The following is a 17,553-nucleotide window of genomic DNA, read 5'->3' as shown; positions in this document are numbered from 1 at the left end:
GGAGTGTTTTCTCCTGTAAGCTTCAATTTTCTGCCCCCAACATATCAGAATTCATTAACTTATAGGGTGTGACAGAAACAGGGGATGGAGGCACACATTCAAAGTCTCTAGAGGAGGCTCTGCTGGCCTGGTGCAGAGAAGACATATCTTGAAACAAACAGCTCAGAAGCATAAATTGTTAGAAATGAAGAACTGGAGGGAGTCAGTCCAATCTTTCATGAATACAATTATCCTCTCATTAGCATCCCTAACTAGTGGGGTAGAAGCTCACCATGTGCTGACCCTCCCCTTGCCTCCTCACACCCAACTGCCTGATGCAGACCATTCCACTGCTGTTAGGTTTCGCCTTCCCCATGGCTAGGTAATGCAGTGGATTAAGCCTTGGGCCTAGAGCCAGCAAGACCTGAGTTCAAATCCAGCCACAGACACTCACTAGCTGCGTAACTCTGGGCAAGTCATTTAATCATCTGTCTACCTGTTTCCTCAAAAAAAAAAACACCTATTTCCCAGGGTTATTGTACAGATAAAATGAGATAATATTTGTAAAGAATTTTGCAAACCTTGAAATGCTATATATAAATGTGAGCTATCTTTATGATGATGATGATGATGCTAAGGTATAGCCTGCCTGTCTGCAACTTCTACCCTTGTTCTTAGTTTCTCCCTTTGAAACCAAGTAAAACAAGTCTGATTCCTCTTTCACATGGAGGAGGCAGTGGGTGTGGGAGAACAAGCTCCAGACTGAGATGTGGCTTTACTTAGTACCTGTGTGCCCTGAGTTTCTGTGAGACTGTTTCCTTATCTACCACAGGGCTGAACCAGGCTGCTTCCAAGTCCTGTGAGTCCTTTAGATACTTAGATCATGTCCACTCTCTCTCCCTCCCACCCCCAAAGTCTTCTCCTCCCCAGATTGATCAGCTCAGATCCTTCCACATCCTTTTTTTGGTGCCAAGGTCTCTAGTCATTCTCGATCCTGCTCACTCTCCTTTGGGTAACCTCCAGGGTGTCAATTTCCTGCCTCAAAATGTGCTGTCAGTCACATGGAACTCCAGATCTGCTCTGAGCAGGGAACTGTAATATTTCTGGTTTTAGACATGGTGTTTCTATTACTTTGGCCCAAAAGCACATTAGCCTTTTGGGTGGCAGAATCACCCAGGTGCCTAGCCAAAGCTCTCCAAAACTTGGCACTCCCATGGTTGATTTTTTAAAAGCATAGGCCTTTATGCTTATGGCTGACCTACTTGGCCTGAGGTAACTGAGCTCTGGGTTTACTCATGCTCTGAGAGAAGGCATGAGCTGAGGCAGCTTTCCCTAACAGTATGTGAGCATCTTATATACATCCTGCCTCTTATGGACCTTCCCACCCCTACTCTCCCCAACCAGTTTTTCTGCCCAAGAACCGTATCCAGACCGATGAGAGCCTTCTTCCGCTCTGTTTCTGCTTCCTTTTCCACCACCTTCTGTTTCTGTGCTGCAATAAGGAGTTTTGTCTTCTCACTTTCCCTAAAGAGGAAAAACCATCCAGCTGTTATGAGAGGCAGTTGTGGCAAAAGCTGCAGAAGGGGATCTGCCATCCCTCAGAGACAACAAACTCACTGAACGGGCAGAAGCAAACTGCCCGTGTCACATTTTCTCTTAGTGGCTTCTGCTCAATGTCCCAGCTAAGAGCTGACCTGGTTCAGATATTAAAGTGGCTCTCCTTTCACTCACAATAACTCATTTGTGGGAAATAAAACATAATTTACTTTTAGGAAAATAAACTCACCTGCCCCCTCGATGCTCCTTCCCTCCTACCTGTGGCATGAACCATTAAACACAAACAAGGCCCCCAGGACCCCTTTGAGAGCACCATTGCTTTCCAAAGACTGCTCCTGTGGCTTTCAATCGCAGTCCAACAGCCCAGGTGACAGCCCCAATGGGCCTACTTCTCTACCATGGTGAAAAGAGGCTGCTCTGATTTTTTTCTTAGAGACTAGGAACAAAGGTGCTGGGAAGAACTGAATGCTCATCTCAGGCATGAGGTGTTAGATGCTATGGGGCAGGGGGCAGATCAAGCCTAAGGATACTCACATTAGTTCATAATTTCTCCGGATTGCTTCAGGAATGTTGGGCTTTGTGACTCGCACAGCCTGGAGAAAGAGGGCAAAAATGGATGGGGTGGTGAGGGTCCCAGTGGCCATTATACTGACTGTGGCAAAGAACTCGGTCATCAAAAAAATCCCATGCCAAGGCCCTGCCTTACCTGAATGACAAGTCCAGGTGCCATGGAGGTCAGGTCCTGTTGCAAAGCCAGTTTAAGATTTTCATCAATCTGATCTGATATATAGTATGAAAAGAAAAAAGGATAATTAAAACATTTAGATGGAGGTAGTTTCTCTCTCTTTTTAAACCCTTACCTTCTGTTTTAGAAGTAATACTAAATATCAGTTCCAAGGTAGAAAAGCAGTAAGGGCTAGGCAATTGTGGTTAAGTGACTTGCCCAGCTCTAGCCTTTCTTAGCTTTTTCCCTGGGTTTCAAGTTCCTCGTCATCTGTAAGATGAGGATAATAATGTTTGCCCAATTGACCTCACTCATTCTTCTTGAGAGCGAGTACTTTAAAAAACTAGAAAATCAAAGCAAGTTATTTCAGAAACATTCACAAACGGCAGAAACTGGAAGGGCCTGTCCAACCAATCTATCCTTTGAGGTAGATGCATTTTTTGGGGTGGGGTGGGGTTTTTTCGAACTACAAGATAAATTGCCTTCTATGGTTTGGGTATCTTAATCCCATATGCATGGGCAGCTAGGAAGCACTGTGGATGGATCCCAAAGCCTAGAGTTAGGATGACCTGAGTTTAGTAAACTGTGTGATCCTGGGTAAGTCACTTAATCCTGTTTGCCTCAGTTTCCTCATATATAAAATGAGCTAGAGAAGGAAATGGCAAACCACTCCAGTATCTCTGCCAAGAAATCCCTAAATTGGGTTACCAAGAATCAGATATGATTGAAGTGACTGAACAACAAATTTCAATTGCACTTTAGATGGAAGTCTTGCTTGAAATAAATAAAAATAAGAATTATGGTAATTTATCAGGATTTAAGAAGCAATCTTCAGAGAAGTGACAGCATGCCCATCATCAGTGGGTAATACATGAAACAGTAAAGTGAACCAAAAGCTTAAAGAGGAGGAAACAGCAGGAGAATGGACGTGGTAGGCATTTTGAAAAAAGCAAGAAACCTTTCAGCAGAACATACGAAACTCAACACGGCTGTGAAATGTCTAAAAGGAAAACAAAGGCTCTGGCTTCCAGGAAAGCCCTAAGGAAGGCTCTGTTTCCACTGGAATCGTCATCAAGCAGCACAGGGGAAAAATTAAAATTTATAGCTCTGAAAATGATTCCAACTCATTTGGTTGGTTATTTGCTTTGGTCCCTGCTCCCTCGTCTGGAATTCACATGTGAGCTGTGGTTCAGAGAGGAGTGTAGGAAACAGCTGTAATCAGTTTCCTGCACCTGCTTCCAGATGTGGTCATGGAGAACCGGCACCAAGGGTTGTGTTCTATAGCCTGGACCCTTTCCATATGATTTTATAGTCCCCCTCAATCTTCCACTCGAATGACCCTCACCCAGACTGTGGGAGGAAGCAGAGAAAGAGGTTTTTCAACAAAACCAAGTCTTTCAAATTGAATCAAAAGACCCCACTTTCAATTTTGGACTATGTTATATCTGAAGCAGAAAGGCCCTGGACAACATCTCAGACAAGTGAGTATCCAGTCTGCTTTTAGACTTCTGGTGACAATACTGCATCCCAAGGAAGCCCATTTCATTTAAGCCCAAATTATTACCATGTATGCAGTCTATAGCCCATGGCACACACAAATCCTTCCTTGTATTGAGCTTATATCTGCCTGTCTTCAACTTTTGCTCACTGATCTTAGCTCTTTCCTCTGGGGCTCAAAATGAACAAATCTAATCCTTCTACAACAGACTTTCACATATCTGAAGATAGCAATCACCTGTTTCCCTCACCTTCTCACCAATCTCTTCTCCAGGCCAAAATCATGCAGTTCTTTCTAGAGATCTTATAATCATGGGGTTTTCAGTTCTCTCATCATCCTGATCAGTCTCTGGATAAGTTCACCTTGTCTCCACTAAAATGTGGGATTCACAGCTGAAAAATCTATATTCTAAATGTGGTCTGACTAGAGAAGGGTACAATATGAATATCACTTCCCTTGCTTACGATATCATATTTCTATTAAAGTGGGGTAGAACAGCAAACTAGAGAGATGTTTGCTCTGAGTCAGGGAACTCTGGGCTCAAGTCTAGTCACTGAAACAATGGATATGACTCATGGATAAATCCCTTAAATTCTTAGTATTCCCAGGGAAATCATTAACATGAATGATAAACTGCCAAAATGATCTTCCTAACATGTAGATTTGACTGTTTACTGACCCTACACAATAAACTTCACTGAATCCCTATTGCCTTAGGAGACAATTAAAAAATGTTGTGTTTCTTTTAAAGTTTTTTACAACCTAGTCCCTTCTGTACCTTTCTACACTTCTTACACTATATTCTCCTCTAGGTACTTTACAATCATATGATGACTGTCTCTCTTGCTGTTCCCATCTCTCATCCTCCATTCACTTTTACAGGTTGTCCCTCATGTGTGGGATGGTGCTCTTCTTCACCTCTATCTCCAGGATCCTCTAAGGCTCAGTTCAAATATTTACTTCTGCAGAAGGCCTTTGCTAGTTCCTTCCACTGCTAGGGTCTCCTTCTTAGATTACCCTCCATTTCTTTCTCTTCTATCTACCTCTAGCTTATATCTCTCATTCTTATCTCTATATCTTATCTCTCTCCCTACCTCTATATATCTTATGTCTCTCATACTTCTCTATTTTATAGCTCTTTCTATCTCTGTCTTGTATGTATAAGTTTTTGCATGTTGTCTTCTCCATTTGAATGTGAACTCCTTGAGGGCAAGGACTATTAATTTTGCCTTTCTTTTTATCCCCAGTGCTTGGCACAGTGCCTGGCACATAGTAAGCTAATAAACAAGCGTTTCTTAATAAATACTTGTTAGATAACCGACTAAATTTGAGATAAGTTTCTGATCTGTGTTAGTGGAGGGCATCTCCATACCAATAATCCCCTACATTGATGGAAGTTATAGGTTTGAACAAAAAAATACATAGACATGAAGCCAAAAATTACATTAGCTTTGTTGGTTCCCCCATCAATAGTATAGTAACTCATACTGAATTTACAGACCTTCAGATCCTTTTCACATGAACCTCTGTCTATTACTTCCTCTCATTCCATCTATGCTTTTGTAATTAATTATTAAGACAGCATGGGGGCAACTAGGTAGCATAGTGGATAGAGTGTTAGGTCTGGAGTCAGGGAGGACCTGAGATCAAATCTGGCTTCCAACATTTCATAGCTGTGTGACCCTAGGCAAATCATTTATCTCAATTTGTCTAGTCCTTGCACAGTTGTCATTAAGACAGAAAGTAAGAAAAAAAAAAGAAGGTGGCTGCGGTTAATAGAAAGGCATTGACTTTGGAGTAAGAAGGTCTAAGCTGAAATTCTATCTCTGATGTTTGGTTAGATCACTGCATCCTTTGGTTTCATTTCCACATGCGTAACTTTAGAAGTATGGGCTAAATTCCTATAATTATTTTAATCTAAATACAAGATTTTGCATTTATTCTTATAATATTTCATCTTATTAAATTTGGTCAATCATTTCAGTCCATCAAGAACTTTTTGGATCTTGAAGTCTACCACTTTGGGAGTGTGTACTATTTAACAATTGGCTCTCTGGGTGGGAAAACATATCTATGACACACTTTAAGTTCAATTGGCATTATTAACATTTTTCTCCATCACTTTCTTATATCTAAGCAATCAACAAAACAATAGAGCAAGGGCTGATTTAGAGCCTTACTGCTTCCTGAAGTATAAATGCTCACACTGAAAATTTAAGAGTCAGCTCTTTTCCAAGCTAATATAAGTTTGTCTTTAAATTTCTTAGCATTAAGTCATGATTCATCCAAGTTATGATTTTAGAACACAAAATATGAGGTTAGAATATTAAAGGAATGGCACATAATAGTTAAGAGGAAGTAAAAATAATTTTTAAAAAGGAATAAAAAGAGGGAGGAATAAAAAATATGGAAATGTGTTTTGCATGATTTCATATGTGTAACTAATATACTGCTTGTCTTCTCAATGAATGGGAGAGGGGCAGGAGGTAAGGAGAGAGTATAGAACTCAAAATTTGGAAAAAATGAATGTTAAAAATAAGAGGAAGTGGTGATTGTTACCAATCAGTCCAATTTCAAATATGAGAAAGAATTCAAGCGAGATTTTCCTTTTCTAACAAGAATAAATCATACACATTGCACATCAGGATTTCAAAATATCTAACAAAATCTTTTATGATATCTTTGTATATAAGATGGAGATCTGTGGCCTGGAGTATAACCAAGATGGGTGCGTTTAGAACTAGTTGAATGGACACAGTCAAAGACTTAATGGATAAACTGTTAACAGGCAGGGAGAAATCATGTATTACAATAGGATTTTGCCCTTGGTCCCACACTGTTCAACATTTTTATCAATTGATAATATGGCATGCTTATAAAATCCACTGACAACACTAGGTGGGTAGGGACAGTTAGCACATTGGATATTAGATGATAGATCTCAAAAGATCTCACCAGGCTAAAATGATGGGATGAATCTAATTAAATGGCATTTAATAGTTATAGGTAAAATTCTTTTTTTTTTTAATAACCCTTACCTTCCATCTTAGAATCAATACTGTATATTGGTTCTAAGGCAGAAGAGCATTAAGGGCTAGACAATGGGGGTTAAGTGACTTGCCCAGGGTCATATAGCTGGGAAGTTGTCTGAGGCCAGATTTGAACCTAGGACCTCCTGTCCTTAGTTCTGGCTCTCAATCCACTTAGCCACCCAGCTGCTCCTTCATGGTAAAATTCTACACTTGATTTAAGATAATCATTGAACAAGTAAAGAGGACAGGTGGCTAGACAATAGTTCTTGTGGGATAAGATTTAGAGGGTTTTAGTGGACTGAAAATACTACATAAAACAACAGTGAGAAAAGGGAGCCAACTAAAATCCCCTTGTTGCTCCCACTCCACTTCCCCCCTTCGCCCCCCCCCATCTTGAGTTTGAGTTGTATAAACTGAATTTAAGAGTTCATAATGAGTGGGATGAGAGACCTCATGCCATCTTCCCTGGCCAGGGCACTACTCAAGTATTGACTTCAATTCTTGCCACTGTATTTTATACAAAGCATTAAGAAACTGAGGGTACATCCAGAGCTGACACTCACTGGAAGGTGAAGAGACTTGAAATCATTGACAGAAGATGTGCTGGAGGAACTGTAGGTACTTAGCTTAGTGAGAGGAGACTCAGGGGTCTCTACCGTTAAGGAACTGAAGGAATATCTCATAGAAAAAGGGTCTGACTTGCTTTGCTTGATCCCAAAAAGCAGGGCTAAGAGAAAAACTATATGAGTCATGTTTGGGTTCAATGAAAGGATGAAATTCCAAACAATTAAAATTGTTTAAAAGAATAGGCGATCTCAGGAGTCAATCATTTTTCTGTTACTGGGGGTGGGAAGGGAGGAAACCAGGGGTATAACCTTTGTTTAAGGACTGTGGAGGGAATTTGTTGAACTAGAGCAAGGTATCAAAATAAAATAGAAATGGATCCCTGGAAATGTCACATTTCAATTAGAGGTTAATGAAAACAAATGTAATCTCTCTCTCCCCTCATTTAAGTTTTTTTTTTCTTTAAACTCTTACCTTCTGCCTTAGAACTGATATTCAGTATCAGTTCCAAGGCAGGAAGAGTGGTAAGGCCTAGGTAACTGGGGTTAAGTAACTTGCCTAGGGTCACATAGGTAGGAAGTGTCTGAGACCACATCTGAACCCAGGACTTCCTGTCTCTAGGCCTGACTCTCTATCTACTGAATCACCTAGATTCCTCCCTCCCCTCCCCAATTCAAGTTTATAAACCCCCTGAAATCAATCTACACACCCCTTAGGGATCCATAAACCCAAGGTTAAGAATCTCTGTTTTAAATCCCAAGATACTATGAAATATTTCAAATATTTATTCTTAGTATCACTATGTATATGTCTATGTATCTCTCTCTCTCTCTCTCTCTCTCTCTCTCTCTCTCTCTCTGTCTCTCTCTCTCTCTCTCTGTCTCTCTCTCTCTCTCTCTCTGTCTCTCTCTCTCTCTCTCTCTGTCTCTTTCCCCCCTCACCCCCCTTTTCCCTCTCTCTTTTAGAATTTACCCTGATGAGCACCAAGCCTCATAACTATATATCTGGGATACATGAGTATCACAAGTCTGCTTGCCCCCTATGAATTTATTTTAAGATAATGTTTATTCCCATCAAAAGATAATAAGCCATTCTTAATGGTGCACTGAGTACTATCTAGGAGCAGGTGCAAAGGACCAGGTGACCAGGTATCATTATTTGTGGGCAGTTAGACTTCATCTGTCTTATTATGTATGAGTCTAAATAGCAAAATCTCCACTAAAATTCTCCTCTGATGCATCCCCCTAGTCCAGGGGTCCTGAGGTTCTCAAAGATTGTGCTAAGGATCTGTGTGCCCTGACAGGCTCTGTCAAAACAGAAAAGCTATGAAGTAAGGACCACCCTAGCTGAATGTGAAAAGCCTTCTTCCTTAACATAAGGCTAGCTACTCAAAGACAAAAAGGTCCCACTGGCCACCAAAATATTCACAGCAGCACTGTTGTAGTTACAAAAAATTAGAAACAAAGTAAATGCTTGACAGTTGGAAATGGCTAAACATATTATGGCAAATGAATGTATGGAATACTACTGCATTGTAAGAAACAACGATTATGATAAATACAGTTTACCAAACAAGTTCATTATATGAACTGATAGTAAAATAAGTAGAATCAAGAAAGTATACACAATGATTACAATCTTGCAAATGGAAAGAACAACCAAAAGACAACACAGGATGCCCTGAAATGATAAAGATAAGTTTGAAGCCAAAGAAGAAAGGGTGTAGAAACAGACCTAGCTGATATTCTGGTTACCTTTGTCAAACTTTTCTCTGTTATTTATTGTCCTAAAAGATAGCTCTCTATGGAGGAGCTAGAGAGTAAGATGGATAGAGAGCCACATCTGGAGTTGAAAGGACCATGGTTCAAACATGACTTCAGACACTTCCTAGTTGTGTGACCCTGGGAAAATCATTTGACCCCATTGCCTTGCTCTTGTCATTCAACTGTCTTAGAATTGATACTGACAGAAAGTAAGAGTTTTTCTTTCTTTTTTTTTTAAAGATGGCTTTCTGAAAGAGCAGGGGATAGGATATATGGTGAATGTAGGTGATATAAAAAGTAAAAGATAGCAATAAAAATGGGAAGAAAGAAAAAAGAAAAGCCCCCAGGTGAAGACAATTTTTTAGCCACAGAAATGCATGAAAACCACCTATGGGTATGGGGAGGATGGGCTCTGTCTCAGAGGACACAATAATAAAAGCATAGGCCTTTGAAGTATCAGCAAAAAGAGAATGAGAGCAAGTTCTTAGAGCAAGGGGAAAAAAACCCCAACAACATTTCAGCCTAAGAACTAATCACTCAAGCTTGGGAAAAGATGGAACCATTGCATCTCCTTTAGTTCTGCCCCACTAAAGCTTGAAGAGACTTCCTCCCTGTAAAATTATCTGGCAATACTCTTGCAATCCTGGTTCTAAATGACTCTGGTTGTGAGGCTTCTACCACTGACTGGGAGGTTTCATCACTTTTCTCAAGGGCATCACTATCTTGCACCAGTGGCCTATTTGCAGGCTGTACAACACCCATGTGAATTATTTTTACCGACATCAACCCTAAACACAATATGCAGAAACCTATCAGCAGTAAGGGAAGAAGATTAAGAGGACCCCAAATCCCCAAAAGAGTAATGCTGTGGGTCAACTATTTCCTTCCACTGCAGCTGAAGTCAGGGTATGTTCCCTGGAGTCAGCTAAAAAGCCAAGTCATTCCTGATTAGAGAAAGCTCTCACAATCCCTGCTCTCCCCCCAGCCCCCACACTCCTCCAAATTTATTAAGTTTTCTGGGCAGGGCACTATGCTAAGTGTTGGGGAGGCACTGAGTCTGGAGAAAAGATAATTCCTGGTCTCACAGAATTTATAAGCCAAGAAAAGAAGGAACAGATTGACATTCTGTTCTGTTCTGTTCTATCCTGGCCACTGGTAGGAAATCTCTTTCCCATTCTTATCTCTAAGGGCATTTCTTCTATCCCAGACTCTTTAACAGTCCCTAGGAACCCACTTTGTGACCAGGATCCAAGCAATGGATGCTTTAAATTTTCCCACCCCATGTATATACTCCCAAGCCCAGGGCATATATATGCTCAAAACTCTGAATTAGGAAGTGAACTGAGAAGCAAAGTAGGATAGTAAAAAGAACTCTTTTCCAGGAGACTTACCAAAGAGTTCAATGTAAACCTCTTGGAGCGTATGTACACTGCAGAACTGGTTCAATTCATGATGGATCTTGTTGAAGATGAGGGCCTTGTCATAGTCGGCGGTATAGTTCTTCACTATATCATAAACTGAAGGAAGGAAGGAAAGATGGATGAGTTGGACAGGGCAGGGATGTAGGAGACACATCTGCAGAGATCAGGAATGGTTCTTGCAGGCGAGGGTTGTGAGAATCACAAGAATCCCACACTCAGGAGAATCAGTTAGGTTTTCTGGAGATGACGAATATGGGGAGAACTCACCAGCATTTGATATCAGGAAGTTCACCACCTCAATTCTGTCGAAGTAAATCATCACGCCACCACTGTTGGAAGAAGAAGGGACAAAAGTGTCAGAGAGGAAGCTTGAGGATCTAGTAAATTTCTTGAGATTATGAACTAAGTGACTTGGCAGCAAAAGAGTAGGAAAAAAATCCAAAGAGTGGGAAGAATGCAAAGTTGACTTGTGACTTGCATGCACTAAAATGGTCATCTCTGGGCTCCCAAATAAAGTGTTCTTCCAAGTTAATAAGAAAAAAAATCTTAAATGGAAAACATACTGACACTGCCTAATAACAGCTCCCACAGATGGTATTCATATCTATAAGTGCTTGAAAGTTTGCAAAGTATATTCTCTTTGACCTTTCCATGAGGCAGTTAGTGCATTAACAACTGCATTTTACAGATCAGGAAACTGAGGCTCATGAGAAATGAATCAACATACTTGAGTTGGAGACAAGATTTAACCCTTATTTAGTCTTGTCTTTTAAGTCCAGTGTCTTTCACCCTACAAGATGCTGCCTCAACTTGTCTGAGACACCCTAGAGTAGTAGGAAAAAGGTGGTTGGTCAGTAAGGGAGACAACTGGAGGTCTGGTTCTGGATGAACAGCACCTTTTTCCTTAAACAACTAGCCTCCAACCCTCTCCAGAAAAAAGAAGAGAGCCCTAGAGGCCAAACAACTCCTGGGAAAGGGAGGGGTGATCATATCAGCAACTTCAGATATACACCCTGGGCCTATGGCACATAGGGGCATTTTAAAAAAGGATTCATTGTAAGACTTGCCATTGAGCTCAGTGGAAGAAGGCATGAGTGAGGCTGGGGGTATGGTGGGAGAAGCTGTACTATTCTAAATACTAAACAGAGTTAGAGGACAAATTTGTGGAGGAGTTAGCAAAGTATAAATAGGTATTTCTCTTTCCTGTGTTTTAGTCTTACATATAAAAATTGGAAGTCCCACAGGCACCTCACACTCAACATATCTAAAACAGATTAACTTTCTCTCCAAATTCACCCCTTCTTCCTATCCCCTAAACGTCCCTATTTTTATCAAGGGCACATTCCATTTATCCAAGTTTCCAACCTCAGTCTAATCTTCAATTCCTTACTCTCCCTTATTCTATATAGCTAATATATCATATTCCATCAACTGAAAATCATTATTTGTCTCTTTTAATATCTCAGCTAGACTGCTGAATGAGCCACTTCATTGGTCTTCTACTTTTCTCTACTCTTCCATACAGCTGTCAAAGTAATACTCTTTAAGCACTGATCTGGATACGTTAGGCCTTTACTCAATAAACTCCAATGGCTCCTTACTGCCTCTAAGAAAAAATATAAACTCCTGCTCAGCTTTTAAAGCCCTTTGTGAGTTGGCTCCCAACTTACCTTTCTAACCTTGTTATACTGAACTCTGAAGTCCAGCCAGACTGGCCTTCCAACTGTTCCTTCCATATGCCACTCTATCTGCCATCACTGTACCCTTTGTACTAGCTTCATCTCTTCTTCTTAGAATTCTCTATTTCTTTCAAAACTCAAATCAAATACCATACTCTAAGGGGCAGCTAAGTGGCTCAGTGGATTGAGAGCCAGGCCTAGAGGGGGAAGTTAAATCTGGCCTCAGACACTTCCTAGCTATGTGACTTATGGGCAAGTCACTTAACCTCCATTGCTTAGCCCTTACCATTCTTCTGCCTTGGAACTAAAATACAGTATTGATTCTAAGATGGAAAGGAAGGGCTTAAAAAAAAAAGGCTATAGTCTACATGAAGCATGTCTTGATCTTCTCCAGTCACTAGTGCCCTCACCTCAATATTATCTTGGATATCTATTTTGATATACATAAATATGTATCTATTTTGAATATCTATATGTATATTTCTCTCCCATTAGAAAGTAAGTTGCTTAGGGGTCAGGATTGTTTTCATTTCTGTCTTTGTACTGTTGGTGTCTAGTATAGGACCTGGCATATAATAAATATATTATATTTTATTTAATAAATGATTCAGACTGACTGACATAATTTCAAGGCTCATCAAAACAGCTTTTTCACATTGTGCTTGAGATGTATGTAGTTTAAGTATAATTATATCCATTTTCTAGATGAGGAAACTGAGGCTCAGAGACAGAGAGCAATAAACCCCAGACTACAAAAAATTAATAAACTGCCAAGCCCCAATTCAAGAGGATGGCTCTTACATTTCATCTATGTGCACTCCACAATTAGAATATAAGAATCTTGAGAGCAAGGAGGAATATACCTCTAGGCACTGTGGCAAAAGAGAAACTCTATATGGAGTCATGAATCCTGGAGATTGAGTCTCACTTCAGAAACATATTAGTTCTATGGCCCTGGGACAGTCTCTTTACCTTTTTGAAACTCAGTTTCCTCAACTATATAAAATGGGTCTCACAACATGGCTGACCTGAGAGGGTTGTTGTGAGGCTCAAATGTGATCATTCGTGTAAAAGTGCTTTAAAGCCTGAAAGATTGGTATAAATGTGAGCAATTATTATGTTTTTGTAGTTTTGCAGTGGCAGACACAGAGCTGGACATGCAACCAGCATTCTAAAAAAGGATTTGTTGACTTATCTATTGTTTATTGTGACAAGGAAATGAAGAGGTAGACGAACAGGCCAAAGTGCAGGGAGATAAGAGGAGGAAAGGAATCATGAAGGAACTAAAAAAAGACAAACCACTACCACTAAAAACCTGTTCTTTCACTTCTTGGGGCCCAAGGGTTTCACTCTTGGCTCCTCACCTCGTTCCACAAGGAACATTCTTCACTTCATCTGTCTGGAGTGTGGTCTGTAAAGAGAGAAAACAGAAAAGGTTTGAAAGGGGTGGGGAAGCAAGAACGCTGTCTTCTTTTTTGTCACCTCTAATGACTTGTTCTGGGACAATTCTTTGCACTCAAGTTCACCATCTGTAAATTAGCAGGGAGACTGGAGGGCCTGTCCCTATTTGACTGAGTACTTTCTGGGTCAATGATTGATATAAAGGAAGTTTGACCTCATAGGAAGAAAGCTACCCAATGAAAGAGTTGTCCTAAGGGACACATCCCTTTGCAATCAGAGGGGAAACTCTGAGAAGATCAGCATACCCCATAAACCCACTGATACCTGAGAAGAGGGTTTCTCCCTCTCAGTCGTCAGTAGTAAAGTAGGCACTAAAAACCCACCATTCTCTTAAGATTTTCATTCTCTTTATCTGAAGAATATTAAACTGGCAGTGAAGAGACCTAGGTCAAAGGCCAAACTCTGCTACTAATTCAGTGTGACTTTGGGCAAAATGCTCCCTCCCTCTAAGTTCCTCCTACAAAATGAGGCGGTTGAACTAATTTTGAAGGTCTTTTGTAGCTCAAACATTCTGTGACTTTGGGAGATACCCATGGAATGGGGAGTGTTCCTTCAAGGGAAGGCCATTCTGATTTAGTCCAGCCTCCTCATATAAGAGTGAGCAATCTAGTTCTCCTTTAGGACATGCTTCCCAGAGCTCCCCAATGCCTTCTTTTTCTTATCTGACCTTATCTCTAACTCCATTTTGTATCACATTAACTGCACTGTTCTAAGAGAAAAAACATACAGGGTATGCCTGGGAAAGCTGGTCTAGTCACTCAGTCCATGGAGCCTGGGGTACCTTGTGAGTTCAGGAGCATCTCTCTGAGGCTGAATTTTAATTAAGCCAAACTCATCTCATACTTTTTCCCACTGAGGTTTGGCTGGAGGTGAAGAGCAAATCCCTTTTTTACTTTCACTTCTCACTTTTTGTGTGGGTTTACTCTGTTGTGAAATAAATAAGAGCCTTCAGCTTGGGACATGCCATGGAAATGGTGGCCATGGAGATGTCTGCTAGTTTAAATAGAACAGGAAGAACATGTGAGCCAGGACAAGGAGCCCCAAGGAACAACTGTTGGTATCAGAGAAGACTGAGTGTATTTCTTGAATATCAAAGGCTTTGACTTAGTTTCACAAAGAGGTACTTTTCACACCCAATGAGAAAAAAAAAATAGTCCCCAATCCAGTCATTCAAATGTAAGCATCTTTACAGCATACAAGCCAAAGTACCTGCACGGACTTATACGATGTGATGAAAGGAAGCATGAGATGGAAACCAGGGCCACTGGTGGAGGTCAACAGAGCACCACCTCTGCAGGAAAAGAAGAGAGTTACAGCTCCTGTTGGGAGTCTGAGAGCTCAGAACAATCATAGACACTGAACATACAAACTCTCTTGAGTATCAAAAGCCTTTTGGGTAACTTTGCTTTCTCTGATCCTTCTCTTTCCCTACTCTCCCTTCAACTCAGTCCTTATGTATTAGGCAGCAGTGATATTCCTAATGACCAGCCTCCAGCTGATGAGTGAGTCAGGACTTTGTTAGGAATGAAGTGGGCACACAGGTTGCCTATAATGAGACAAAAATCTCTGGCTGGAGTTGAGGTAAGAGTAGAAGCTGGTTTTGCTTTGCCACAAGTGGTACTCAGTGGCTGGTGAGGAGATGACAATCCATTAAGAAGGCTGAAAGCAGAAATTCAGGTCAACATTTAATAATGTTAGGGCAGAGGGATGTGGCCAATCAAAAGCTTTGTAATATAACTGGGCTATTTCTTGGATAATAGATTTACTTTCTCCATTTTTGTGGTACATAAATGGATATTAAACTTAGTTTCTTTCCCCTAGTCTGATGCTAAGGGGAAGTGGCACAGGAGTATTTTGGGTAAAGGGAAGTCAGTCTAAACACTAAAAATCAGGTGTGGACCATTAATGAGGATGCCCATAAGTACTGCTCAATAAGTCCTTACTTGCTGATTGATGTCTCCTCCAATTCAGTTCAGAAAAGGAAGGCCACAGAAGGCTCAGCAACACAATCACATTTTACTCTTAAATCAAAATTTTATTCCAAGGATCTGGGCTTTTGTCAGAGGGGAATTCCCCTTCTCTGACACAACTTCCTCTGTGCCTTAGTGTAGAAGTTCTTTGCCTGGGATTTATGAACTTTGAAAAAAATTTTTTTTAACTATTTCAATATAATTGGTTTCTTATGTATTTTATTTTGTGCATTTAAAAATATGATTCTGAGAAAGGGTTCATAGGTGTTACAAGACTGGCAAAGGAGATTATGTCACAAAGAAGATTAAAAGCTGCCTTAGAAGACAATTCTTGTAAGTGGTTATTGTTAGAAACAAAAAAATGTCATTTGGCAGCAATCCTTTTGAGCCTCTGGGAAAATAGTGAAGCTGGTCCATAGACAACAAACATAGCATATCCTCAGGTCATACCTGAAGCCTCTTCAGCTTTGTAGGACCTTCCAGGTTTTGCAGTCAATGGGATAATCTTTGAGAACTCCTCACCATGATGAGGTAAATTTTTTGGATAACAGTACTAAAAGCACAGATAATTAGATGGCTTAATTATTCCAATAAGAACCTCCCAGAGAGTCTCCTCAATATGTATAAACAGAGGATATGACTTAAAAAACAACAACAACAACAACAACAAAAACCCTTGAGACTGGTATTAAATATCAGTTCCAAGGCAGAAGAGTGGTGAGGGTTAGGCAACTGTCAAGGGTCATACAGCTAGAAAGCATCTGAGGCCAAATTTGAACACAGAACTTCTGGGCCTAGCTCTCTATGTACTGAGCCCCAGAGGACCTAATTTTTTAGAAGGGCCTAAAAAGTCACTTTTGTTTTGATCAGACATGGTGGGAACACTGTCTTCTCTTGGAACTATTAAGGGAGGTAGTTGGCTTTTTCAGGGGCAACCTAGGAACCTATAAGGAAACCTTTTAGGCATAAGTGAATGGAAAACTGACATCTAGAACCCTTCTCAAACCCAGCATTCTCTTTACATTTTGATTCTGAACCAGCATAGATGGACAGAAAAGGGCTGGGTTCAAATAATCCTATGACACTGAGCAAATTTCTCTTGACCCTTAGCTATCGCATCTGCAAAATAGGGATGCCACTCCTTGATCTATCCACTCCACAGGGCAGTCATGAGGAAAGTACTCTGAACAATTATTGTGATTAACATTGTCATCAATAGTGTCACCTGAATGCAGCTCCATACAGTATCCCAAAAGTCTCAGCATAGTTTTAAGCTATTAAAGCTTAAATTCTTAAAGTTCAAAATTGCACAAAAGTTCTGGGATGCCATATATATATATATATATTTATATATATATATATATATATATAAATATAAATAGATCTAGCAGTACCTGTTACTATAGATCAGCAACCCTAACAGAATGTTCCTTCCCCCAGGAAAACAAACCCAACAAAACTAGAATTCAGCCCTGGTAGCAGGATAGCAAAGAACCATCAACAATCTCAAAAAGCTGGAAACTCTCTGCAGCCCTGCCCCATCTTCTTACCTGTAATACACCCCAATGTGCCCTTCTTCAATCTTATGCACGGCTGAGAAGAGGGCTGCACAGAAGAAACTAGTCGCCACAGCCACCACTGCCCCTACTTGCGCCATTGGGAAGTTCTTACTCTAGGGAAGGGGTGCAGGTAAACACGTGATGGTTAGGACCCAGGAGAAAAGCTACAACAGTATTTCACCAACGCACATACCTTGCATCATGCATGACTGCTTACACAGGTTTGTTCTTGTACCAATGTAAGTGGAACACAAAACTAAATTTGCAACTACTTTGACCTGATCGGAGGAAGGGTTGGGGGGAGAGCAGTATTGCAAATTCTAATAGAAAATAGCAAGGAAATACA

At 40.5% G+C, this 17,553-nt stretch overlaps 1 protein-coding gene across 4 annotated transcripts in view; it reads right to left on the bottom strand.

Moving 5' to 3' along the window:
* Positions 1–17,553, bottom strand: part of ERLIN2 (ER lipid raft associated 2) — a 35,803-nt gene that overhangs the window by 9,333 nt on the left and 8,917 nt on the right. For 2 of the 4 annotated variants that reach the window (XM_007476337.2, XM_001381807.3), the window contains exons 2-9: positions 17,199–17,320; positions 14,888–14,969; positions 13,582–13,628; positions 10,806–10,867; positions 10,509–10,634; positions 2,243–2,316; positions 2,071–2,129; positions 1,412–1,503 (exon numbers count right to left, since the gene is read on the bottom strand). In XM_007476337.2, coding sequence (XP_007476399.2) covers positions 1,412–1,503; positions 2,071–2,129; positions 2,243–2,316; positions 10,509–10,634; positions 10,806–10,867; positions 13,582–13,628; positions 14,888–14,969; positions 17,199–17,320 — 664 coding nt within the window. Of the gene's footprint in view, positions 1–1,411; positions 1,504–2,070; positions 2,130–2,242; positions 2,317–10,508; positions 10,635–10,805; positions 10,868–13,581; positions 13,629–14,887; positions 14,970–16,098; positions 16,216–17,198; positions 17,321–17,553 lie in introns of those variants that run through there. The other 2 variants (XM_007476339.3, XM_056813508.1) reach the window with 2 other exon arrangements.

The sequence above is a fragment of the Monodelphis domestica genome, chromosome 1 (assembly GCF_027887165.1).
Source record: "Monodelphis domestica isolate mMonDom1 chromosome 1, mMonDom1.pri, whole genome shotgun sequence".
Classification (NCBI taxonomy): domain Eukaryota; kingdom Metazoa; phylum Chordata; class Mammalia; order Didelphimorphia; family Didelphidae; genus Monodelphis; species Monodelphis domestica.
The sequence above is the reverse complement of the archived record's forward strand: the minus strand, read 5'-3'. Positions and strand labels throughout refer to the sequence as shown.